The sequence below is a fragment of the Wyeomyia smithii genome, chromosome 1 (assembly GCF_029784165.1).
Source record: "Wyeomyia smithii strain HCP4-BCI-WySm-NY-G18 chromosome 1, ASM2978416v1, whole genome shotgun sequence".
Classification (NCBI taxonomy): Eukaryota; Metazoa; Arthropoda; class Insecta; order Diptera; family Culicidae; genus Wyeomyia; species Wyeomyia smithii.
This window is the reverse complement of record NC_073694.1, coordinates 182,703,654-182,729,485: the sequence shown is the minus strand read 5'-3', so window position 1 is coordinate 182,729,485 and position 25,832 is coordinate 182,703,654. Positions and strand designations below refer to the sequence as shown.

Genomic DNA, 25,832 nt, shown 5'->3' with positions numbered 1-25,832 from the left:
AATGCATCATAAAAAAAATATACACTGTACAAAAAAAAATTTTTTGACCAAAAAAAATCTAAAATAAACATTAAATTTCAATTGAAAAAAAAAGAGTTGAATTTTTTTTTAATTTTTTTTTAAAGAAACTTGACGTTAATACACAACTTTTAAAAAAAAGTCCAGGATCGAGAAATGAAAAATAATTTCTTTATGGTAGATTTATTTTTTTATGAAAATTCTAATTCAAGCATTTTTCAAAATATTTGTATTCTGATGATTTTAAAAGATGCAGAGAGTCATTTTAAATCAAAAAGCTCTTGGTAGTTAACATTCTAAAGGCATTAGTTTTCGAGTTATTTCTAATTTAAGCTCAAACAATTATTAAAATTTAGGAAAATACACTTTTTTCCTAATTTGTCCATGGTTCTCCAGCAAAAACCATACGTTCATTGGAATGCTTGATCAAAAATATACAATTCATTCTTTGACAACAAAACGATTGGGCGAACGGTTCTCAAGGAAAGAGTTAAATGTTCTAAGTGATATAAATATATATAAGAATCAAATATTTATTTTCGAGTTTTATTATCTTAGGAACATATTTTTTTAATGACATAGATACTTAACAGAACTAGTTTCACCTTATATTTTATATACATCATAAGTAAATGACTCGTCATCTTTTGAAAACAGCTTTGTTTGTATCTTATTTTCTGAAATCGGAACAAACGAGTGATACTTTTGTGTGCCAGCTATTATTTTAGATTTTTTGAAAATATTGCTCCATTCTGTTACTCCTTGTTCATATTCTTCATATGATACCCAACTAAATGACATTTTTGATGAATTTTTATTACTTTTCTGATTAGCCCAATCATACAATTCTTTTGCGCTTGTAATGGGATGTTCATGTTCTTTAGCTAAACTTGCATTTCTTGCCATTCGTTTTAATGTGCCACCAATTGTATCGCAAAAAATGTCACTCTGCATCGACGTTATATCTTGTTTTGAACTTGCAAAGACTTGCAAAGTTTTTTCTATTTTTGTATTGTGAGGCAGTGGCATCAGACATAAATATCGCTTTTTTCAACTGTATTTTTGTTTCAAAAAACTCATTAATTTGGCAATGAACACCTGAACCGCAACAGTATCATGATGGAGTACTTCCGATATTATGATGAAGCTGATATTTTTGAGTGTTTCAGATTCTGAATAGTAAACAACGAAGGAATAAATGGTGGCTTGACTATTATTCCAATAACTACTTTGAGCGGCATCTTAAAGAACAAATGAATAGTTTTCTGAGAAATCACACACTATAACAACTTCACCATCTTTCAAAGAAGCAAAAAATGCTTCTCTCATGTTAGTCGACTGTTCAGTCGAATGGAGCAATATTTTCAAAAAATCTAAAATAATAGCTGGCACACAAAAGTATCACTCGTTTGTTCCGATTTCAGAAAATAAGATACAAACGAAGCTGTTTTCAAAAGATGACGAATCATTTACTTATGATGTATATATAATATAAGGTGAAACTAGTTCTGTAAAGTATCTATGTCATAAAAAAATATGTTACTAAGATAATAAAACTCGAAAATAAATATTTCATTCTTATATATATTAATATCACTTAGAACATTTAACTTTTTCCTTGAGAACCGTTCGCCCAATCGTTTTGTTGTCAAAGAATGAATTGTATTTTTTTGATCAAGCATTCCAATGAACGTATGGTTTTTGCTGGAGAACCATGGACAAATTAAGAACAACGTGTATTTTCCTAAATTTTAATAATTGTTCGAGCTTAAATTAGAAATAACTCGAAAACCAATGCCTTTAGAATGTTAACTACCAAGAGCTTGTAGATTTAAAATTCTCTCTGCATCTTTTAAAATCATCAGAATACAAATATTTTGAAAAATGTTTGAATTAGAATTTCCATAAAAAAATTAATCTACCATAAAGAAATTATTTTTCATTTCTCCATCCTGGATTTTTTTTTAAAAGTTGCGTATATTAACGTCAAGTTTCTTTAAACAAAAAATTAAAAAAAAATTCAACTCTTTTTTTGACGTTGGACTAACGTCTATATCGAAGTTAGGCACCTGAATTTGAAAATCTAGTAATTCAACCGGGGAAAACCAGGGAAAAGTGGTCAGGTTTTGAGCGCTTATATATCAGTCATTTCTTTTCAGAATTTCGAGGTTTTGGCATCAACCGATCAGAAATTCTTTTACGGTTGAATTTATGTAACAAAAATAACCTATTGTTCGAGATACACTATTGAAAAATTGATAAATCACATCGATTGTCTAAATCATACCGAGCAACCAATCACCACCTCTCTTCACAAGCACAGTCGACACTAACGGATACAACCGATCTGACTTTGTAAACAGTCTCACAGCTTTCAACCAATAACGAGCTCGCTTTCGGTAGCTGCAACAGGTGTTTCAACACCGTTTTAAAATGCTTCTTTTATCATTACCACTGAACAGATTCTAAACACCAATGGCTTGATTGATAGGGGAAATATTGCGCAAGATTGTCACATAATAATTTAAATATGTTTTCGATACTAAACTAGTTAAAAGTTGTGTTAAAAGTCGTGCACATTCAACCAATCACAAGCTCGCTTCTTGTTTGCTCGCGGATGGATTTTTGCTTTGGGCTATATAATAGCCTGTGTCGTCTCATAGCAAGTGGAAGGCCTCATCAGTTAACAAGTGGAAGGCCACCAGGCCGGTCTTGTATAATCAGCAGCGGTGGCTGATTCCAGCGGCCAAACTGAGCTGCAGCAGAACCAGAGCGGTGGTATCAGGCAGCAGCGGCGGAGGTAGTGGGCAGCTGCATTTCTTCATTCAGTTCGGTTCTCCTTCGATCTGAGTTAGACCCCACCAGCGGTAATCCAATTCAGATATCGTTGGGTGAAAACTGCACGAAACTGCCAGAACTGCCAGAAACTGCACGAGCCAGCACCGCCACTAGGAAAGCTACCGCCATTTAGTGTGTGTGCAGTGTGCACATATAGCGTATGTGCATCTGTATTGCTATGACATTTGCGATGATAGGGATGGCGCTGTTGCGTGTGTATGGCTAGCTATAGCGTGTGTAAGACACTAGCATGTGTAGAATATTATGGCTATTGCGTGTATATCTTCAGCGTGTGTACGGATAATTATAGCTTGTGTGTGGATAGCTGCTGCGTGTGTAATGATTAGTTATAGCGTATGTATGGATAGTAATAGCACATGGTTGGATAGCTTATGCGTGTGTATAGATAGTTGTATCGGATGTATGGAAAGGAATAGCGTGTGTATGGATAGCTTCGGCATGTGTGTATAAAAAACTATAGCTACAGCGTGTGTATGAATAGTTTCAACGCGTGTTTAGATAGTTATAGCATGTGTGTGAATAACTATAGCGGGTGTTTATCGAAGATTATTATTGTCATTGAAAATATTAAAATGTCTTAACGAACACAGTTGTGAATTTGATTTTACAGCAGCGTTTTAACTTCTTCAGCCAGTCTTAATTCATTTAAAAAAAATTACTACCTATGAATGATCAACACTTATTTACTAGAAATTTGATTTAGATCAAAACGGGTTCTTTTGAGTATCATAAATTATTGGTAAAAAAGGTTGCAAGTTTTCTCAATGAGCATTCATTAAATTTTCGTTTTTGTTTCTCGGTGCGCGGTTTTGATTTTGTTTCTCGCACACAGAGAAAGAAACAAACTTGTCGCTATCGTGAAAAATAACAAAACAATTAGAAATGCTCTAAATCACAACTGAAGAAGTTAAGATATTATCCTGTCACTCGCCCAAACCTTGATAACAACTACCAAAAAACGTGTGATTGAGCTCTTGCTGTATTGAGTTATTGAACCAAACGTTTTTGTTTTTCAAATACATGAAGTTATATGCTGGGCTGGAACTAACCTAGCATGAGTTTTATCGATTAAATGTCAAACAATTTTCAAATTTAAAATTTTCGTTTGAATCGTTCTGGGCTCCAATTTCAGATAGTTTCGTAAAGTTTGCTTTTTGCTTAGATAGGAAAATTTTACCAATTCGCTCAATTAAATGATTGTCTTGGCAGTGCAGCAAACAAAGGGTTGATTCGAATATGTATGAAATGACAGCGATTAAATAAAAGATATCCATTCTTTTAGTATATATTATTATTTATAACGTTTTAACGTCTCAGCATTCAGAAATGCACTGTTAGATAAAATTGCAGCAAACACTAGAGTTGCAATTCTCACTATTATTTGTTTTAATGGAATATAAGAATACCGTAGTCCAACGTCATGCGGTCGTGTCTTGAATACCACCCTCCTACTTTTTTTATTGAAATTTAAAGTTTATTTTTAATTTTTTTTTGGTCAAAAACAATTTTTTTTGTACAGTGTATATTTTTTTATTATGTATTTTTGATTCCCTGCAACTCATTCTCAGACAGTTTTTCTATACAACCAACGGCTTCTGGGCTACAATGCTTCGAATAAAACCTATGCCAAAAGGCATACCCCTTTTTAGAATGTAACTCATGGGTGTAAAAAATCGCTCCATCTGTGGAAAATGCTCAGTTTACTGAGCCAAATACGTGTGCAAAGTTTCATTCAAATCAAAAATGGTCGATATTCGACCATCGGTGATTTGGCGCGATCTTGCTCAGTTAATTATCTTCATCTACATGCATACTCTGACTATTATTACGTGTTTGCGTCGCTTAAGCCTATATTACACTCTTTGACCAAGCGTCAAATATTTGTCACTTTTTGACAGATAAAAATTTGGTCAAAGACAATTGTTTGTCGCATTAAATGTGCATATTACAATTCGGCAGCACTTCAACTTCTCATTTGCACAAAATTTAAAAATATTCAATGAACTTCATTCAAAATATCAGACAAAATGAAATTACAATACTGCCAATGAACGGTCAACGTTTATTTACTATAAAAAATGACTGACACGCAAGCAGCCGGGTTATCTTTCTTGTAAAAGTATTCTACTTCAACCTTGCGGTCGTGGCTTTGCATACAACCTTCTTGTGATTTTTATACTAAAAAATCAGATTTTGCGCTAGAGTCGTTTAAAAATAATCGCTTTTCGGTTGAAATTTTTTCTCTGAATATTTTTCAGTTTTTCCTGATATTCCTTGATCGAAAAATAAATTCCCTGACATTCCCTGGTTTTCCAGGTTTACGACACCCCACGTTTCGAGGGTTCTCCAGCTCTTCAATATAACGACACATCTGAGATGAAGATTCTGAGTCGAACATAAAATTTTTTTTGATCAATTTTCCTTTGTTCAACATCACAAAAGCTGAGTGCGAATTCGACTTCTTCTTATCGTTCTGTGGTTCTTCCGAAATTTCTTGTTTCTTCTTCCACTCGGACGTGTAGTGTATGACCGGCTTACACCGGTAATACTTGACCTCGCACTTGTCTGTCTCATCCGTCCACTTGACATCCTGGAAAATTTTCAAATTCTGGATTCGAATTCGTTTCAATTCCGTTTCTAGTAGAATGCTATATCGACATTCAGAAAAATTTTCACTTCGACTCGATTGTCCATAATCATTGACCTGCATTCATGGCCGCAAAACATGACTGGATGAATTAAAACCATTCGCATCATTACTCTGTGAGTAGCATCGTTGTCACACAGTACGAGATTGTTATATTCGTAACGAACAGGTATGCGGAACTTGTAGAATTAACGTGTGCTCTAGTCTAATATCAGAGCGAAAATATTATTTGCTTCTCTTGTTATCGTTTGTGGCGACAGACCGAATCCAGAATACGCCTTCATAAAACTCAGGTCTTAAGCACCCGCTACTCTGGCATCCTCGTCGACAGCACATGTCCAGCGCGTGCAAGATCTGCCTCGAAGTCGTCGGTCTCCATCCGATTCTTCGTGCTACGTGGCCAACCCTCTGGAACTTGCCGTGTTTCACAGGCTTGACAATATCCGCGTGTTTGTATACTTCGAGAGTACCAACCACGCTCTCTGCTAACCACCATGTACTTCTTTTTGGCAGTATTTGTGATTAGTCCAATTCTCGCAGCTTTTCTTCTTAGAGCCGTAACGGCATCCTCAACAGCTCAATGTCGTCCGTGAAGTCCAGAAGCATGTGAGACTTCGTGATGATAGATGCCGCTCCTCTGCACTCCAGCCCTTCGTATTGCAACTTCTAAAGCTATGTTGAGTAGTATGTTCGAGAGCCCGACCTTGCTTCAGACCGTCTAACGTCACAAACGCGTCCGAAAATTCACCCGCTGTCCTGACGCTTGATGAGAATCCGTCAAGCGTCGCACGTAACAGTTTAATTAATTTTGTTGGAAAACCATGTTCAAGCAATATTTGCCACAGCTCGTTACGTTTCACTGTATCGTACCCTGCCTTAAAATTTATTAACAGATGGTGTGTCTGCAAGTTGTGTTCTCGACACTTGTCGAGGATCTGTCTCTAGGGGAACATCCGTTGCAAATTGTCCCGCTCGAAAATCGCATTGGCATTCTCCAGCAAAGGCTTCCTGCAGCGGCCTCAATCACAGGAACAGGATACGAGAAAGAATTTCATGAACGTAATTGAGGAGGGTTATGTCTCGATAATTACTACAGTCGATTCTATGTCCCTTTTTATAGATAGGACATATGAGTCCTTCCAACCAGTCCGTAGGTAGTTGTTCCTCAGACCATTCTCTTAGGATAATCTGGTGAATTGCACTACACAGCCGCTCGCTCCCGACGTTGAAAAGTTCGACTGGTAAGCCGTCCTTCCCAGTGGCTTTTTGTTTCTTTAGCTCTCTGCAAGCATTCTTCACCACGTCTGGTTCCGTTAATCGTTTTATAGATATAGATTATTACAAATAAACAAATAGAAGCTCCTCGTGTCGTGCCTGGTGAAGCCTCCGCGAGAACGCGCTCGTAGTGCTTACTTTTCCTATGGTGATGAGGCCTCTTTTCGGCTGCTCTTGATTACCGATATTTCCCCCGCATCTGACACGTCACACGATTAGCTGCTACTAACGTATTGGCGTAGGCCCGGTTCTTCTCTTCCATCACCTTTAGACACTCAGCATCGAACCACTCTCTACGCGTGGTTCCCGTTGTCATGCCTATCACCTCTCCTTCCGCTGATAACCTCTGGATTTCCAAACGTGTCTTCCTCGCCAGTCTCGATTTAAATGGACAGACGGACGCAAATCTTACCTACTACGAGATAGTGAGTCGATGTTTGGCCCTCGGAAAGACCGCACATCAATGACGTCGGCCGTCGATAAGCATATGGTCGATCTGGAAGCAGGTCTCTCCATTGGGGTGTCTCCAGGTGTGCTTCAGAATGTTCAGACTTGCAAAATGGCTACTACAGATTCCCTTGGCCGCGGCGAGGTTTACTAGCCGCAAGCCGTTGGTAGTAGAGTGAAAGGTACCAATAACGGGACGAAAGAACTCCTCTCCATACGTTTTCTCAAGGAGCTCATAGAACTTCTCCTTTATGTCGTCAGTTTTATCGTTGCTAAGGCTGTAATTGAAGAATCTGCCCTTGACCGTATCCTCAATACGCATAAACGGTCATTAATAGGCCTCCACTCATTTGGTTTCCTAGTAACACAAAACCGATACCCCGTTCCGCTCTGTCGCCGCCACTGTAGTAGATGTGGTACTTGCAAAAAGTGCCCGCGGTTGGATCAACCGCCGAGAATTCACGTTCTCCGGTTTCAGGCCAACGCACGTCGTGTATGACTGCTACCTCCACTTTTGCCTTCCGTAGTTCTCTATCCAAGATGCCCGTGCGTGCCGGTTCGAGCAGAGTTTTAACATTACAAGTGCAAAGCTTCCAATCGTTGTCCTTTTCCGTTTGCCTAGGTCTATACCGATTGTTCCGATTCGTTTCATTCTTTTGATTGTTCGTAGTATATTTATTTCAGCATGCTGCCTTACTAGGGATGCCTAGTCTCGTGACGGGGCTGCCGTCTTGAGTGTAGCTGGCGAGACACCGTATTTCATAGTTCAGACGTCCGCTCCGGATCAGTCGCTGTTTGAGTCGCCCCTAACCTGGACAACAGACGCTCAGGCAAGCTCAGGGGGAGAACAACTCCCCCTTTCCTGTCAGTATACGGCCAAGTTTCAACCGGTTCACCGATCTTCCCTTACAAAAATCTACTACAACTAATTAGTAGTATCCTTCTAATGGACCCGCAAAGTCCAAATGAAGACGTTGCCATGGACCGTCACCAGCCGGGTGTGGGCTTAAATAAAGAGAACTTGCACAGCCTGAGCATCTCCGAACGTAGTCATCCATGTTAATCCGTTTTAGAATACGTTTCGGGAAACTTATGCATGGGAATAACAACTTGATCTCGGGAATAGCTTCGCTATGTTCTGGTCAACTATTCTGAATGTAATGCTAAACTAAAATTCTCAGTTGGCAGTCTGAAACGACGGCCCCAGTACATGCGAAGGATTTTGGTACAGGCGAACACCGACATATTTCCAAATAAATTATGTCGGTGGAGTTTGTTCCGTTCATCCTATTGACGTAGAACGTACACCAGTCTAGAAAACAGAGATGTAGTCCTACGTCAAAAAATAGGCACCAAGAGTAAAAATACAAGTATTATAGCTGTCAAGTTTCCGTAAAATCGTTGTTCTCAGACGTAGTGACGTCCGATTTTTTCAACTAATCGATTAATTGTTAATCGATTATTTTGTCCGCTCCCGCTAATCGGACTCGATTAACTGACACGAGATATTCGATTAATCGTGATAATCGATTATTTGATTGCGTGAGCCCTACGTTCAAAAATAAAATGTTAGTGCTGACCAACAGTCAGTTACCAATAAACTTGATTCAAGGTTTTACTGACAAATCTGGCAGAAAGCTCTAGAAATATTCTGTGACCTACCTCTTGATTTCGATGTACGAAGTTGGTTCATCGAACAAGCCTATGATCGAATCTCTACTGCAAATTCTGTGTTAAATAGTGTATCACCTAAACTTTACTTTTTTGCAGCAAAAAATATTGTACAATTTTACAACATATTAAAACTTTCTTCAAGACACTTTTTGGCTATTTGGTTTGAAGTCACATTATTTAATATATTTAATAATTCAATTAGCCTAATTCTGTATGAATCTTCGAGAAAGTGTTTTTCCGATTCATTTAATTCTTCAGTTTTGCAATTGTGCATTCGTTTGCAAGTGATTCTGCTGTACGAAAAACTTTACACTAGATTCAAGTGATCGAATCCTATATCATAAACATTAGGCAAACCAATCAATAAACAGGAACCACCATATAAATTTACTTGTTAACGTTTGAAAAGCGAGAAAAGAAACATTTATTTCAAAAATGCTAAACATTCGAATGACAATGACACACTGTGGCGTGAGTAGGTGCCGTCAGTAGAACCATGCATCCTCTCCTATCGACTGTTAGATTAGGAACATTTCTAGTTGGGGTCTTGGGAGCCGAGATTTAGCAGCTTTGTAATCGTTTTACCGGCTTTGCTGAATAGACTTCTGAAGGAACGGATGTTCCTAGAACTGGCATGTATTTCATCGGTATTTTATAAAGCGTTGGAATCTGTCCTTGAATTCGGTTCCATACTATAATTGGGTCAGAATTTCTTGGTGCCAAATCGCCATGCAAATACTGCCGTAACTCCCCGGGTAATCCAACCATATGGTTGATGTTTTTGTATCTTGATGCTTCTGGCATCACCAATTTCCCCATTTTTGGACAAAGTTAAACTATAATCGAACAATAATCGGGGTCAACTATTCGGTTATTCAATAATCGAAAAGTCGGTTAACCGATTAAAAATTAATCGAATATTTCCGCAAATAATCGATTAACTCGATTAATCGAGAAGTAATCGGACATCACTACTCAGACGGTTTAGATCTTCATTTCTCCGAAGTCGTGTATCACGTTTTGAATATGGTACGTAATAAACTGAATAAACGACTTGTAGTCCACGGTAGGACCTCCTGCGGGCTGTGATATGTTCAGCTACGTTAGCTTTTTTTCTCTCTCAACCGGGTTAAGTTTGCAACATTCAGTAGATGCAGAAGTGTTTATTATATTCGCTCGCAACTCTTCCGCATTGCATTGCTTCTCTCGTTCTCTGGCTAGGGAACCTAATTTAAACTAAACGCGCTGGCGCGACGGGTTCAACAACGGAACACTCTTGAGTATATTGAAAAAGGGGAAGAGCAGGATGGGGACGAAAAAACAATAGCAATAAATAATACTTAACATGCATGCGTTTTAGCTGCTGCCTATGCAACCGAGACTTCCGTTGAGGTGATTGAAGTGCAACCGGTAAATTCGTCGGCAACCAGTCGAATAGGCCAGCAGGAGATTATTGCTTGACGACGAAGATCCACTGGGATTGGAACTTTTCTGGTTCGTATGATTGCTTACGCTGATTCCATTGTTGTTGCCGGCGGCGACATTGGCCACAGCGTTAGGACTATTAATTGTATTATGCTGGCTGCCACCAGTTGACGTACTGCCACTGGATGTGGAAGTAGTTGAAACCATTCGAATGGCATCCCAAATACGTACTGTGCCATCGGCACCGGCCGATACCAACTGGCGACTGTTCGGACTCCAACTGACGCAGGTCACTGCTGACGTGTGATCGCGCAATTCGGTTAGTTGTGAACCGGCGGCTAGATCGAAGATCCGAACTCGGTGTTCTTCACCTGTTGAAATGTGTTAGTTAATGTTTCATTAAAGAAACGGAAAAAAACATTATACAACATACCACCGGCCGCGAGGTACTTTCCGTCCGGACTGAAGCAAATCGTTTGGATCGGCTGTCGACAATCGGTAAAGATACGAAACAACTTCCCACTGGAGACACACCACAGCCGCACGGTCAGGTCAGTCGATCCGGTAGCCAGGTAATTGCCATTCGGATGGAAAGCAACCGTGTCCACGTCCTGCGTATGACCAACATAAATCTGCAGGGGAAACTCGCGGTCGGTGGACCACAGACGCGCCGTCGTGTCCCGCGACCCGGTGGCCAAATACAGCCCGGTAGGGCTCTCCGCAACGCACCAGAGAGGATGATTGTGACCTCGGTAGACCGCCCGGCAGTTGTAGTCGGACGCGTGCCATGCGCGCATCGTTCGATCCCGCGAAACGCTCAGCAACAGTGGATTGTGACCGGAAAAGAGGAGATCGGTCACGGCGTTCGAATGACCGCGCAATGCTAGTCCGCCAGTTTCGGTACTGATGAGTGTAAAGAGTTAATTGTAATAGGTTAGCAACATCAAATTGGTTTCAGTAAACTTACTAAACATTTTCGCTGCACCGACGCTCCATAAAATGCTTCCACCGTTCGCGTTTACTTTGTCGTCTGCTGTAAACGGGCAACAGCTTGTTCAACCTTTCGATCTCCGCCCGTGATTTGGTACAAAACAAGTTCCTCAAGCCACTTGAGTTCCCCGCACTTTCGTACTCCGAAGTGGTTTCTTCCGTTCTCATGCTAAAGTCATTATCCCCATCCTCTTCGTCGTCCTCACTAAACCTACTATCACAGGAAGTCACATTCCAGCTGCAGCGCCGATCCCGAAGCGTAGCGTACGGCTTATGGCCAAGCTGCGTACTTCGGCTAACGGACCATATAAGAATGGAAGAATCTTCGAAACCACTGGCCAGGTGGCAACTGTCCGGATCGATTGCCACTGAAGTTAACCGTTCGTCAACGTTCTCCACCTGATAGATACAAAGCGGCGCCTGATACTGAGACAACTTTTGCTGGCATTCGCGTAGCTTCCGCAACCGCTCCACTGAAGTCATTTTGCGAAACAAACCTCCAATGTCATCCGCCAGGTGCGGCTCGTTACCATCTGGAAAAGATCCATCCTCCAGCTTAGCAGGTAGGTCCTCGAGTGACGGCATATATCCCGTGGTATCATCCTCATCATCATCGTCATCCATATCCATTGTCGAAAGTTCGGCCGATCGCCCGCGATTCTCCAACCCGCTGCCGTCCGCCTCAAAACTTTCAGCACTGAGCTGACGAATTTTGTAGCACATAAAACTATGACTAAAACCATTCCGTAGTAAGTATTTAATGTTTTCCGACTCTGTATGTTCGGAAAAGTTGTACTCCGGTTCTGGAGCATCCGCACCGTCCAGCTCCATAGCAATGCTTCCGTTGATCAATTCCGACCCGTTGGCAGCTACAAGACGAGGTTTCTTCGACTGTTTCGGTGCCACCATGTCAGGGCTATAGTCGGAAAAATCCTTGTCGTCGCTGGTGTCAAAGTAGAACCAATTACGCAGGATTTGCAGTATCAGCGAATGGCCGTACTTGGCCAAATATCGACGCAGTGCGGTAACAGCCGCCTGACACAGGCGAATTTCATACTGACAGGAACGGAACTGCAGCGTGAGTTGGTCATTCTCCAGATCCTGAATGCGGGTGACTTGGGACAGTTTGCTGATTAACTGTTTGAACGATTCCAGCTTGAGAGCAGCGGCATCGGTACTGACAGTGGCCACGGCTGTCGTCGACGTCGAATATACAATCGCCGCATGCTGCACGGTGGCAGCCGGGATGCCACCCGTCTGCTGATCTTCGACGGTGCCGTTAATTTTCTGGTTCATAATCAGAGGGGAATTGCCAGTCGGTGCCGATGAAGGTTCTATACGGCCTAACAGGGGAGCATGCTTACGCAGGAATTCGATTGCCGGACGCCAGTCGCGCCCTTTCAACATTTCGATGTACAAATGGCAAAGTAAAGGGTGAACTAGCTCCGATAGTTCGTACCGAACCTGCTCCGGTTGGCACTTAATAAAGTTGCATAGTCTAAAAAAGGGATTTTATAGTGGACCACTTTGTTAGGGAATGTGAAACTTACTTGACAAAATGCTGATCAACCTGAGCTGGATTGTTGTTTAGGCAGAAAATGTTGGAAAACAGGAAACTATTTGCCTTGGAAATTTCGTTCTTGATGGCAGTGTTCATTACGATTTGTTCGGCGGATTGCGTTAATATCAAATCTGATTTTCGGTAGAGGTCATTCACCTGCAACGAAACATCAACAGCGAAAGGTCAGGTGCAGCAATGGGAGACGACAGGCCTCCTTTTCCTGATACGCGCAAGGCTACAAATTCTAGGTTAACCTCAACATAACTGAGAACCAAACTGTTGTTGCTCCACCAGTCGCACACTGCCTCGCAAAGGGAACATTATTTCCGATCACTTACCACGTAGTTGCGCTGCTTCAGATAACTGCCGACGACGGTGCGAATCAACTCACTGCGCGATTTTCGCGACTTGCTGCTACTGGACGAGGATGATGTTGTTGTAGATCTTTTCGATTCAGCCATTTTTCGCATTACATTTTTTCCTGCGTTAAGCCTCCTGGTGCTATGTACTGCTGCAGCTTGTTAGTGCTTTCCTTTCGGTAGAGTTGTGTGCACACGCGAAAAGCAGGCTGATTGAGAAACCGTTCCACTCACCAACACACACGGCTGCACGGGTAGTATGTACTTCGACGCTGGGTTGTCATCATTTATACCACTTTGTGAAAACATTAGAATACACGCACACACATTCCCCGATTTAAGATTGCTCTCATCCTGACCGAATGTAAATAAAGTCGATTCAATGTAACAGGACACAGGAAGCCAGGGAAATTAAACTAAATTAAATAAAGTCTATTTTTAGCTAATTAGGAAAACCGTTTTATTAGCAATTTAAGTTGTATAGTTGCGCTTTGCATGATAATCAAACCTTAATTGAAAAAAAAAAGTAGGAGGGTGGTATTCAAGACACGACCGCATGACGTTGGACTACGGTATTCTTATATTCCATTAAAACAAATAATAGTGAGAATTGCAACTCTAGTGTTTGCTGCAATTTTATCTAACAGTGCATTTCTGAATGCTGAGACGTTAAAACGTTATAAATAATAATATATACTAAAAGAATGGATATCTTTTATTTAATCGCTGTCATTTCATACATATTCGAATCAACCCTTTGTTTGCTGCACTGCCAAGACAATCATTTAATTGAGCGAATTGGTAAAATTTTCCTATCTAAGCAAAAAGCAAACTTTACGAAACTATCTGAAATTGGAGCCCAGAACGATTCAAACGAAAATTTTAAATTTGAAAATTGTTTGACATTTAATCGATAAAACTCATGCTAGGTTAGTTCCAGCCCAGCATATAACTTCATGTATTTGAAAAACAAAAACGTTTGGTTCAATAACTCAATACAGCAAGAGCTCAATCACACGTTTTTTGGTAGTTGTTATCAAGGTTTGGGCGAGTGACAGGATAATATCTTAACTTCTTCAGTTGTGATTTAGAGCATTTCTAATTGTTTTGTTATTTTTCACGATAGCGACAAGTTTGTTTCTTTCTCTGTGTGCGAGAAACAAAATCAAAACCGCGCACCGAGAAACAAAAACGAAAATTTAATGAATGCTCATTGAGAAAACTTGCAACCTTTTTTACCAATAATTTATGATACTCAAAAGAACCCGTTTTGATCTAAATCAAATTTCTAGTAAATAAGTGTTGATCATTCATAGGTAGTAATTTTTTTTAAATGAATTAAGACTGGCTGAAGAAGTTAAAACGCTGCTGTAAAATCAAATTCACAACTGTGTTCGTTAAGACATTTTAATATTTTCAATGACAATAATAATCTTCGATAAACACCCGCTATAGTTATTCACACACATGCTATAACTATCTAAACACGCGTTGAAACTATTCATACACACGCTGTAGCTATAGTTTTTTATACACACATGCCGAAGCTATCCATACACACGCTATTCCTTTCCATACATCCGATACAACTATCTATACACACGCATAAGCTATCCAACCATGTGCTATTACTATCCATACATACGCTATAACTAATCATTACACACGCAGCAGCTATCCACACACAAGCTATAATTATCCGTACACACGCTGAAGATATACACGCAATAGCCATAATATTCTACACATGCTAGTGTCTTACACACGCTATAGCTAGCCATACACACGCAACAGCGCCATCCCTATCATCGCAAATGTCATAGCAATACAGATGCACATACGCTATATGTGCACACTGCACACACACTAAATGGCGGTAGCTTTCCTAGTGGCGGTGCTGGCTCGTGCAGTTTCTGGCAGTTCTGGCAGTTTCGTGCAGTTTTCACCCAACGATATCTGAATTGGATTACCGCTGGTGGGGTCTAACTCAGATCGAAGGAGAACCGAACTGAATGAAGAAATGCAGCTGCCCACTACCTCCGCCGCTGCTGCCTGATACCACCGCTCTGGTTCTGCTGCAGCTCAGTTTGGCCGCTGGAATCAGCCACCGCTGCTGATTATACAAGACCGGCCTGGTGGCCTTCCACTTGTTAACTGATGAGGCCTTCCACTTGCTATGAGACGACACAGGCTATTATATAGCCCAAAGCAAAAATCCATCCGCGAGCAAACAAGAAGCGAGCTTGTGATTGGTTGAATGTGCACGACTTTTAACACAACTTTTAACTAGTTTAGTATCGAAAACATATTTAAATTATTATGTGACAATCTTGCGCAATATTTCCCCTATCAATCAAGCCATTGGTGTTTAGAATCTGTTCAGTGGTAATGATAAAAGAAGCATTTTAAAACGGTGTTGAAACACCTGTTGCAGCTACCGAAAGCGAGCTCGTTATTGGTTGAAAGCTGTGAGACTGTTTACAAAGTCAGATCGGTTGTATCCGTTAGTGTCGACTGTGCTTGTGAAGAGAGGTGGTGATTGGTTGCTCGGTATGATTTAGACAATCGATGTGATTTATCAATTTTTCAATAGTGTATCTCGAACAATAGGTTATTTTTGTTACATAAATTCAACCGTAAAAGAATTTCTGATCGGTTGATGCCAAAACCTCGAAATTCTGAAAAGAAATGACTGATATATAAGCGCTCAAAACCTGACCACTTTTCCCTGGTTTTCCCCGGTTGAATTACTAGATTTTCAAATTCAGGTGCCTAACTTCGATATAGACGTTAGTCCAACGTCAAAAATACCAAGTTCTAATTTTCATTCTTCTTGTCGTTAACGCTGTCCTCCTCGTAGTTTTCCGTTTTCATATCATTCAACCCGAGTTCTTCGTTCTGCTCGTGCGATCGATGATATTTTATTATTCGTAGTGCCTCATCCGGCGTCCCATCATCGTTCAGCGACTGCACGTAGCTGTTCCCCGTCGGATCGTCCAGCACAATCGTCAGCTGCTTACTGCCCTCGATAGCGGCATCCAGGTGGCCAAAGAATACATCCATCCTGTTCTTCGTCTTTTCGTCGTTGGAATCCATAAACATGCCGGTACTCTCCACCAGCTGTTCTTTCATCGCCGTCAGTAAACCTTCGATTGTGGTAAAACGTCCGCCAAGTGCACCGCCTCCCACCTCGCATTCCAGTTCGCGGATATACAGTTTGCACGATTCCGACTCGAGTACATCACGCGAAAAGTCAACCTTTCCCCGAACGGTTACCTCGATTTTGACTCCCTGCTCTTCGATTCCTCCGCCTGGTTTGACTTCGTTCGTTCTGGAACCACAATTATCGCAAACCGTGGCCATAATGACAACCTCCTTGAAGTGGGGAATCTTTGTTAGCTTCATATTTGTCACACACGATGCGGCACACTCCGGACAGTTTGTTTGAAACTGCAGAACTTCTCCGTGCAGCTCTTCCAGAGGCCAAGCATCTTCGGCAATCGGTTTGAGCAATTTGTCCTCCTCTTCTGGAACAACTGCCGACTTGCTAGAAAACGAGTCATCCACCTCATCGTGATTGAAAATACCCAGCAAGTGATTTTGCTCCTTAGTTCTCTTGAAGTGCGATATACTCAAACTCGGATCTGGATTGGGCACGAATGGATTCTCCACGAAGCTATTCCCCGAAATGTCTTCGACAATTATCGTGAAAGGTTTGGCCATATCTTTCAGCTGCTTGAGTTTCTCAGCAAATGCATCTATCTGGTCGGCCGCCTCCGGGTGCTGTATCCGGCGGACCGACTGATCCTGCTCCAAACCGCGCACTGCCCGATCGATGATACCCTCGACCGTAGTAACTTCTCCCTTCTGCGACTGAGCGGAAATTTCGAAATCCAGTTCCTCTATCCGAACACTGGAGAAGTCCGATTTTACCACGCGCCGGTTCAAGTCTTCCAGCTGGCTTATTGTGGCCGTAATGCGAATTCCACGCGCAGCAATCTCACCGCCTGGTTGGATTTCGTTATTCTCGAAGCCACACTGTTCACAGGAGAAGGACATTATCACTACATCCTTGTAGAATGGGATGTGCGTTAGCAGAAGACGCGTGATGCCCTGTGTAGGAGTTTCAAAGTTACGTTCACTTCCAGCATGGTGCGTACTGCGTAATTTTTAATAGAACTACTTACATTCTCATAACAATTTACGCACATCGATTCGATTTCCGTCACCCCAAGTTCGGGTTCTTCTTCTACGTTAAGCTTCAGAAAGACTGGTGTCGTTTCCGTTTCTGTAGTCATTTTTCTTAAAACCTTGTTACAAAACTATTGCGAAGATTATTTTCCTGCGCTGTTTTTGTTCGGTTTAAAAACACATGGCTTCTCCAATGGGATTTTGTTCATGTGTTAGTGATGGCTTTTTACTGACGTTTCTGGAAGCGAACGAGAGAAATCGAGAATAATGCAATAAGAATTGTTCAGCCTTGGGAACACTGGTCTAAAATCGAATTTGATTGATTAAATGAGAGAGAACTCGTTCACAGAGTTCTATCAGAAAACAGCAGAAATCATAAAAACAAAACAAAAACCGGAACATAATAATTAAAACTGGAACAAAAATTACGAAAAATGTTACAAAACTAGAGGTGATTTGTTCTTTTCAGTAGCTCTAGAAAGGATATAAAATGTCAGTAAATTTGGATATCAAACTCAGGCGTGGCAATAAAATCTATTTTGAAGGGGTGAGTACGTAAAACTAATGTAAACAGCACTCTGCGAAAATTATGATCAAACTGTAGCACAGGATTGAAACATTTTGATGTAAAATAAGTTTACCCAATATGTTCATTATGCAGGCTTGATAGAACGGATGGGATTAATATTAAATTTATCATTTTAGTACTTTCTGTATTCTTGATTGGCACCCTGAAAAGAGTTGAGGGTCTTTTATACACTCTGAAAAAAATGCACGTAAAATTTACAGGAAAAAGTGACTGATTCTCATCCACCTTTTTTCACGTAACTTTTGCCGGTTTCTCGAAAGCCGACCATGTGTCAGTGTGTACGTACCTTTTTACGTGATATTTAGGTGAACCATAAATTAAGCGCATAAACCCCACATGATTTTCACGTACTTTTTGCGTGTTCTAGATGGAATCCACGTGATCTTTAAGTAAATAGAATACACGCCGCATATGATAAATAAAATTTATTTCCCAATATCAAAAAATAATTACTTGTCCCGAATCGACATTTCCGATAGAAGAGAAACAGGACTGGCCGGAACGATTGCCAGCTGTTCATCCGCAGCTGGTACTGGAGGTGTTCTGCTCGAAACTGACAGTTGACGATTGCAATCGTTCCGGAAAGATTTTACCAACTGAAAATTCAAAAGATTTATATGTTTTTTGTTAATATGAATATTATTCTGACTACTAACATTGCGTGTTTTCCAATATTGATTTAACTGGAGCAGCTCAGGAGTCCTTTGTCCGCCACAATGACTTTTTTTGCATACTAAAAATTCACCTAAATATCGTTGTCGGAAACGTCAAACCACAGCCGCACTAACACTAATAAAGTTAAAAAAAAACACAAATACCAACGCACTGAAACCATTTACCGATTGTACGTGAATTGACAGTGAATCGTACGTGAAATTTAGGTGAAAAAATTACTAACGTCACGTAAAATGGCAGATTTTCTTAAGGTCTGTCACTTACGTGATTTTTCGGGTGGATTTTACGTGCGTATTTTTCAGAGTGATAGTTAACCCTGGAAAGATAGTCTGCATCAATTTGTCTGCTCGCTTTCAGCAAAATTTCGCCCATTTTTTTAAACAGTGCGCCGGTTTCTCTTTTTTTGTTAATCAATAAAGAAATATTAAAGTGTCAATTCTGGTTTCTATTATTCATCGATATGGTAACATCGTAATGATCATTAATCGATAATTTATGAAGAAAAACTTGCTTTTTCGATTATTTAAGGTGAAACATTATTGAATCCAAAAATGGCCGACTTCGAGTCACCACTTCGAATTTTCGAAAGCACAAGATTCGGAAATAGTTAATGCGTTCCCTGTGAAAATGCTGTTTTATGTTTGCTGTGGGGTGAAGCGAACATGATAAGTAATTCGGCGTCAATTTTGGGAAGAACATCGTTGGCCACCGGTCTCTTTGGACAATACACAGGGCGTGAATCGGGTTTGAGGTACAGTTTCACTTGTGCTTTGATGCAACGACCAAGGAAACTTCGAAAAACATCAGGAAATCTGGAACGGAGCTTCTCTACCAAGGACTCGAACTTCTGCTGTACGGACTGGATCAGTGTGTTGAACGGAACTGACCAGAGATCGAATTGAAACGAAGGGTTGTGATCCGGTTTGCTTGAAACATAAACTCGGCCTTTTGATGCAATGACATCTACAACTTCAGTCTCTTGAGTCAATTGGTGATTGGCCAAACGTTTCCCAACGTTTTTTTTAAACTAATATTTATTTAGGCCCAACCACAAAGCATAACGGGGCCGAATATCTTTTGGAGTAGGGAGAAGCCAGCTTGAGTAGAGTCTGTATCCCGACTGTTCCTCCTCAAACAGGCGTAAAAACCCTCTCATCTTTTCTCTTTCATAAATATAATTTAATAATACAAATCATTTAAACCTACGGCTAACAATAACAATTAAAGTTCTTCTCTGTATGAGTAAATATCAATTCTTAATACTATTCGTTGAGGTGTGATTGTTCCTTATCTCTTAGAAATCAAAACTTATATCTATGTTCGGTGGATCATGTCTCTCAGTAAGAAGCGATGATTCATGTGTCTCTAAAAAGATCAATGAAAGAAAAAAGAGAAGGAACAGAATTAGTGTGAAACTTTTTGATGGAGGTTGTGTTGGAAAAATAAGAAGAAGAAGCAAGGAGATAATCAAATTCGATACCTGATATCTCTTAAAAAGTCATAAATAGGTATTACAAGCGCGGGGTTGCGGCTAGCAAGCGCATCCCGTACTTGCATTGTAAACGTCACTTTATGTTTTCGGAGAGAATCAATAAGCTTGGTTCTTGCTCTGTGGTACTTAGGGCATACGAAGACTATATGATCAATATCTTCGTACCCTCCACATTCGCACAGATTACTATCGACTAAGTTTATTCGATAAAGGTGTGCGTTTGCAACATAGTGATTGGACATTAGGCGCGAAATAACTGGAATGAAATCTCGAGTTAAATCTAACCCTTTGAACCAAGCTTTTGTAGACACTTTGGGCGAAATCGAGTGCATCCATCGCCTTTATCCCATTTTTCCTGCCAATTTGCCAGGGCCAGTTGTCGAGGCAGGTGAAAATACTCGGTATAGGTGATCGGTCTATCAAATATATCTCCTTCTATGGCACCCCTTTTCGCTAATAAATCAGCTTCTTCGTTGCCAATTGAGCAATGAGAGGGGACCTACACAAAGTAGATAATAAAGGACCGATTAACCAGCACTTCTAATTTCCGTCTAATATCCGGAAGGAAATAGGACGGGTGCTTGACCGGTTTAATCGATCGGAGAGCTTCTATAGAACTGAGGCTGTCCGAGAAAATGAAATAATTGCCTGGTGTCTTGAGCTCGATAATTCGCAGCGAATTGTGTATGGCAGCTAATTCAGCTACATATATGGTGCAAGGCTGTGCCAGTTGGCGGGATATGTGATGATCTGTGTTAAAAACGCCATATCAGGATTGTCCATCCATCGCAGATCCGTCCGTGAAAAAGGAGTTCTGTTCTGGGAGGTGGCCGAATTTTGCCGAAAATATTGATGGCACAACTGTTGGTTTAAGGTGTTCGGGAATTCCATGGATTTCTTGTTTCATCGTCAAATCAAACACAACAGAAGAATTGTTGAGCGATGTTGAAAACTCACGGGATGGAGCAACAACCGAAGGGTTTATCTCCATGGTCAAGAACCGCTGGTATACTGACATACAGGGTTTCTGAACAACTTCCAAACATTTCTCGTAGTTCGCAATAAGTATTGGATTTGCTATTTCCGATCCAATGAGGAAACGAAAAGCTGACTCAGACAGCCTCTCTTTGAGTGGTAGCATTCCAGCTATGACCTCTAGAGACATGGTATGTGTCGATTGCATACATCCTATAGCGATACGCAAACAACGGTATTGTATCCTCTCTAGCTTCAGCATGTGCGAAGCTGCGACACCTCTGAAGCATATACTGCCGTATTCTATTACGGGCAAAATCGTGGTTTGGTAGAGTCGTATCAAATCCTCTGGATGGGCTCCCCATGATGTTCCTGTTACCATCCGAAGAAAATTGATCCTCGGTTGGCATCTTTGTTTCAGGTAATTAACATGTTTTTCCCATGTGCACTTAGAGTCATACCATACTCCGAGATATTTAAAGCTAGGTGACTGAGTGATGGGTCTTCCGGACAGAACTAGCTCCGAACGGCGTGGTGGTCGCTTTTTTGAAAAGACTACCATCTCCGTTTTTTCAAGAGAGAACTCAGTTCCAAGACAACTGGCCCGACTAGTCAGATTATCTAGCGTATTTTGCAGGCTGTTTTTCATATCTACAGCCAGAGACGCCGTGACTGATACTACGCAGTCGTCAGCTAACTGGCACATTGTGCAGTCGTCCGTCAAGCATGTGTCGATGTCACTGATGTAAAAGTTGTACAACAGCGGACTCAGACAGGAGCCTTGGGGGAGACCCATGTAGCTTGTTCGTGTTATTATTGAAGAACCGTGGTTGAAAAGTAAATGCTTTTCAGACAGCAGGTTGATCAAAAAGTTTGTCAATATAGGGGAGAATCCTCTTTGATGCAGTTTCTCGGAAAGAACTTCGATTGAAACTGAATCAAATGCGCCTGTGATATCCAGGAAAACCGAGGTCATTTGTTGTTTGCTGCCAAGAGCCATTTCCGCTTCTGTGGCTAGCAATGCCAGGCAATCGTTAGGGCTCTTGCCCCTACGAAAGCCGAACTGGGTCTCTGATAGTTGGTTAGTTGTTTCTGCCCAGTTGTCAAGTCTACGCAGGATAATTTTTTCAAGCAATTTGCTTATGCATGAGAGCATCGCAATCGGCCTGTACGAGCGGTAATCCGCGGCAGGTTTATCTGGTTTTTTGATTGCGATAATCTTAACCTGTCTCCAAGCTTTCGGGATCATATTGTTCCTGATAAGCTTATTAAACAGTTTAAGAAATCGTATCTTGGCCGAGTCCGGCAGGTTTTTCATCAAATTAAATTTGATCCTGTCCGGTCCTGGAGCCTTGTTCTTGCAAGACGCGAGGGCAATTGAAAACTCCAACATGGTAAATTATGGTTCTTTAATGGCCGTTGTATCGCTGAATTTTTGCTGTGATGGGACAGCGTCTGGGCATACCTTTTTCGCGAAATCATAGATCCAACGTTCAGAGTATTCATTAGCCTCATTACTGTCGAACCTATTGCGCATTTTTCGGGCCGTATTCCAGAGATAGCTCATAGAAGGATCTCTGGGTAACGTGCTTATGAAATTTTGCCAGTATAATCTTTTTTTCAGTTTGTGCAGCTTAGACTGTTTTATTTCCAGCTCCCTAAACTGATCATAAAGCTCAATTGAACTACCATCCCTGAATGCTATGTATGATGCTTTTAGACCTTTTTTCATCTCGGTGCAATCTTTGTCCCACCATTGCTTGTTGCTCGAAGATTATTGTGATGTCCGTCGCACAGTCGAGTTGCAACTGGACCGGGAAGCCGTTGAGACTTGATAAACTTTCGTTTCTTTGAGTGGTCGACTTTTTTAACCAATAAGATGCCTTTGGACTTGACCGTGTCCTTTTTCCTTGGCTTGTCGACCGGTTGTGATGACTTCTGCTCAGCGGAGGAACAATAGCCTTCCATGTGACCCTTTTTCTTGCACTTACTGCAATAACGGTTTTGATAAGAGCACTCCTTGACATCGTATGGGTCTCCACATAACCAGTAGGATGTTTTCGGAATCTTCTACTTGCTAGCAGACTTTGGATGATAGGCGATGGCGTTGACGTTCTTGTCGTTTCCACTCTCAGGTTTCCACTTTTCTCAATCAAGGCTTACTTGACTATTATATTACAATAACCAAACTCTGTCGTTGAGCTTGTTCACAAACTGTTGTGCGGTGAGGAGTTTCTCGTCGGTAGACACACCTTTTACACGTTCTTGTTGCTACCTCATCGAAAGGTCTTGAATCTTCTGAATCTTGTAGAACTTGGTCTGAAGTGTATTTCTCAGGATCCGAAAAAGACTTCGATCAGTTACGTTGAAATCCTTCGCCAATATAGTAGTACTACGTCGAGGATCTTGCTTAAGGCGCCTCTTGGCGATTTTTTCCACGGTAGGTGTCAACAGCGCATGGTCTCTCGGTACTTCTGGTCTCCAGGTATCCTCTGACTACGGCATACGGACCTTCTGCAGACGTGTTAATGTGACAGCTCACAAAGTATGTCCCTCTGACGTTTTCTAGCTCGAAACGAGAAAACCACAGAACTTTTGTTCGAGATCCATTTTTCCTCGACACCTAAAACACAATGTAAATAAAGCGACAAGGGGTCGTCCAACGCAGTTTTGTATGTGACGTGATAATGACTGTTGAAGTAATGTAGCAACTCAACTGCCGGAACCTATAACTTTTAATTGGTAAAAAATGCGGAAATTTCAAACATCGTGAATTTTCAAAATTCATTTGAAATGGCTCAATATTTAGTATATCTATAAATCTGAAATTGTAAAATCAAAACTGTTCTTTCAGCTTTCATTAATAATAGTTTGGCTAATAAATAACACTTATTCTCCAAAACAGGAAACTATTAGCGGAGTACTGCAGATTGTTTGCTCTTCTGAGATTAAGCATGAAGGCATTGTTTTGTCTCTTGAAGGACTGGTAAGATATCCTTCCTGGGAGGACACATTTGCATGACTCTCGAATAACGTCTCTCCTTTGCAGGTCAATCTCTCGATTAGCAATAAAAACGTCGGAATATTCGAAGCCCTGTACAATTCAGTGAAACCCATCTCGCTTCTCAACCAGCACAGTGATCTGGCTCCATCTGGTAAACTGCCGGCCGGAACGACAGAAATTCCCTTCGAGCTTCCCTTGATTTGTCCGAAAGAGCCGAAAATTCTATACGAAACCTACCACGGCGTTTTCGTTAACATCACCTACATGCTGAAATGCGAAGTTAAGCGTAGCTTTCTCGCTAAAACGGCCACCAAAACACAGCAATTCATCATTCAATATCGGCCAACTCGAGCTCCGGAGAAGAAGTCCGAAGTTAACTTTTCGATCAGTCCCGAGACATTACAAAAATCAGCGAAGGAACGGATCGCCATTCCAAGGTTTCTCATCACCGGAGTTCTCGATTCGACGGAATCTTGCGTTACACAACCCTTCACGGGCAGCTTAACGGTGCACCACACCGAAGTGCCGATAAAGTCGATCGAAATTCAACTTGTACGAGTCGAAACATGCGGCTGCGCTGAAGGCTACGCCCGTGACGCCACCGAGATACAAAACATTCAGATTGCGGACGGAAATGTTTGCCCGAAGATTCCGATTCCGATTTACATCACTTTCCCGCGGTTGTTCACATGTCCTACGTTGATTACGAAGAATTTCAAAGTCGGTAAGTACCTAATAAGCATTGATGTCGTAGAACCATCGAGAGTAATAATTTGTTTAAATTTTAGAATTTGAGGTGAACTTAGTGGTTGTTTTTGGCGACGATTATCTGGTGACGGAAAATTTTCAGATTTTACTGAACAGAACGGCTTAGTTTGCATCCTAAAATATATTTTCACTAAAAATCAAGTTAAATATTTATCCGGAAATTGCCTTATCTGGAGCTCCGGGTGCCAGCTGCGGCTGGTTCTCGGTTTCCTCGCGTATAACCGTCTCTCCGTCTAGCTTTCTAAGCGATAGTAATCGTTTGCTAGCTTCCGTCCGCCATACGCTTTCCTCCATTGACTCGACGAGCGGATTGCCGGCGAAAAGTAAATCCTCCAGCATCGGCAGATCTGCCAGACGATTAAACTCAACCCAGTCCTTCACCAGATTGTTGCTCATGTACAGAACCTTCAGCCGCTTCAGCACATTTATGCCCTTTAGCTTTTCGATTAGATTATAGCTGACCCACAGCTCCTCCAGGGTGTCGCTGACTCCCTCAAGACCGGATATGGCTTTGATGTAGTTTCTTCCCAGCGAAAGGACGCGCAAGTTTTTCATCCCACTGAGGCCGAAGATTTTGTCGATCATGTTTGTTGAGAGGGACAGCTTCCTGCGGGTGGTTAATTTTTGCTTTATTTAGCGAAGCTTTTAACATCTCCAATGTAACTTACTCGCATGCAACCAAAGTGGAAAGTGTGGTGTCCAATTTCTCAATCGGTGGCCACTGGAAGCACAAATCTATCTCCTTCTCATCACAGGGATTGGTTTTAGAGCGATCCTCTAGACGTTTGAGGGCTTCTTTTATTGTGGTTGCTTTCGCATTCATGTTTAGTTTGCGTAACGAACAAACAGTGGAGTCTAAACAGCGTGACAACCTTGTTGTTCT

The 25,832-nt window shown here is 41.2% G+C and overlaps 4 protein-coding genes across 5 annotated transcripts; 1 reads left to right on the top strand and 3 right to left on the bottom strand.

Annotated features, from left to right (window-relative positions):
- Positions 1–10,049: 10,049 nt before the first annotated feature.
- On the bottom strand, positions 10,050–13,462 carry LOC129720183 (uncharacterized). The gene is made up of 5 exons (XM_055671624.1): positions 13,235–13,462; positions 12,886–13,052; positions 11,313–12,833; positions 10,779–11,248; positions 10,050–10,716 (listed from the first exon to the last, which is right to left on the bottom strand). Exons 1-5 carry the CDS (start codon positions 13,364–13,366, stop codon positions 10,277–10,279), a joined length of 2,730 nt encoding a protein of 909 aa, XP_055527599.1. The 5' UTR covers positions 13,367–13,462; the 3' UTR covers positions 10,050–10,276.
- Positions 13,463–15,848: 2,386 nt separating this feature from the next.
- Positions 15,849–17,680, bottom strand: LOC129720193 (zinc finger protein ZPR1). The gene is made up of 2 exons (XM_055671640.1): positions 17,443–17,680; positions 15,849–17,368 (listed from the first exon to the last, which is right to left on the bottom strand). Exons 1-2 carry the CDS (start codon positions 17,551–17,553, stop codon positions 16,073–16,075), a joined length of 1,407 nt encoding a protein of 468 aa, XP_055527615.1. The 5' UTR covers positions 17,554–17,680; the 3' UTR covers positions 15,849–16,072.
- Positions 17,681–17,773: 93 nt separating this feature from the next.
- LOC129720203 (vacuolar protein sorting-associated protein 26C) lies at positions 17,774–25,086 on the top strand. The gene is made up of 4 exons (XM_055671655.1): positions 17,774–17,993; positions 24,083–24,163; positions 24,227–24,905; positions 24,970–25,086. Exons 1-4 carry the CDS (start codon positions 17,937–17,939, stop codon positions 25,053–25,055), a joined length of 903 nt encoding a protein of 300 aa, XP_055527630.1. The 5' UTR covers positions 17,774–17,936; the 3' UTR covers positions 25,056–25,086.
- Positions 19,791–25,793, bottom strand: LOC129720209 (dynein axonemal light chain 1-like). 2 transcript variants are annotated; one of them, XR_008727245.1, is made up of 3 exons: positions 25,618–25,793; positions 24,914–25,556; positions 19,791–20,075 (listed from the first exon to the last, which is right to left on the bottom strand). XR_008727245.1 is itself a non-coding variant. In XM_055671664.1 (2 exons), exons 1-2 carry the CDS (start codon positions 25,770–25,772, stop codon positions 25,100–25,102), a joined length of 612 nt encoding a protein of 203 aa, XP_055527639.1. In that variant the 5' UTR covers positions 25,773–25,793; the 3' UTR covers positions 24,802–25,099. The 2 variants fall into 2 exon arrangements, 1 of the variants encoding a protein (XP_055527639.1); XM_055671664.1 differs by lacking the exon at positions 19,791–20,075 and having other exon boundaries at positions 24,802–25,556.
- Between the last annotated feature and the right edge of the window lie 39 nt (positions 25,794–25,832).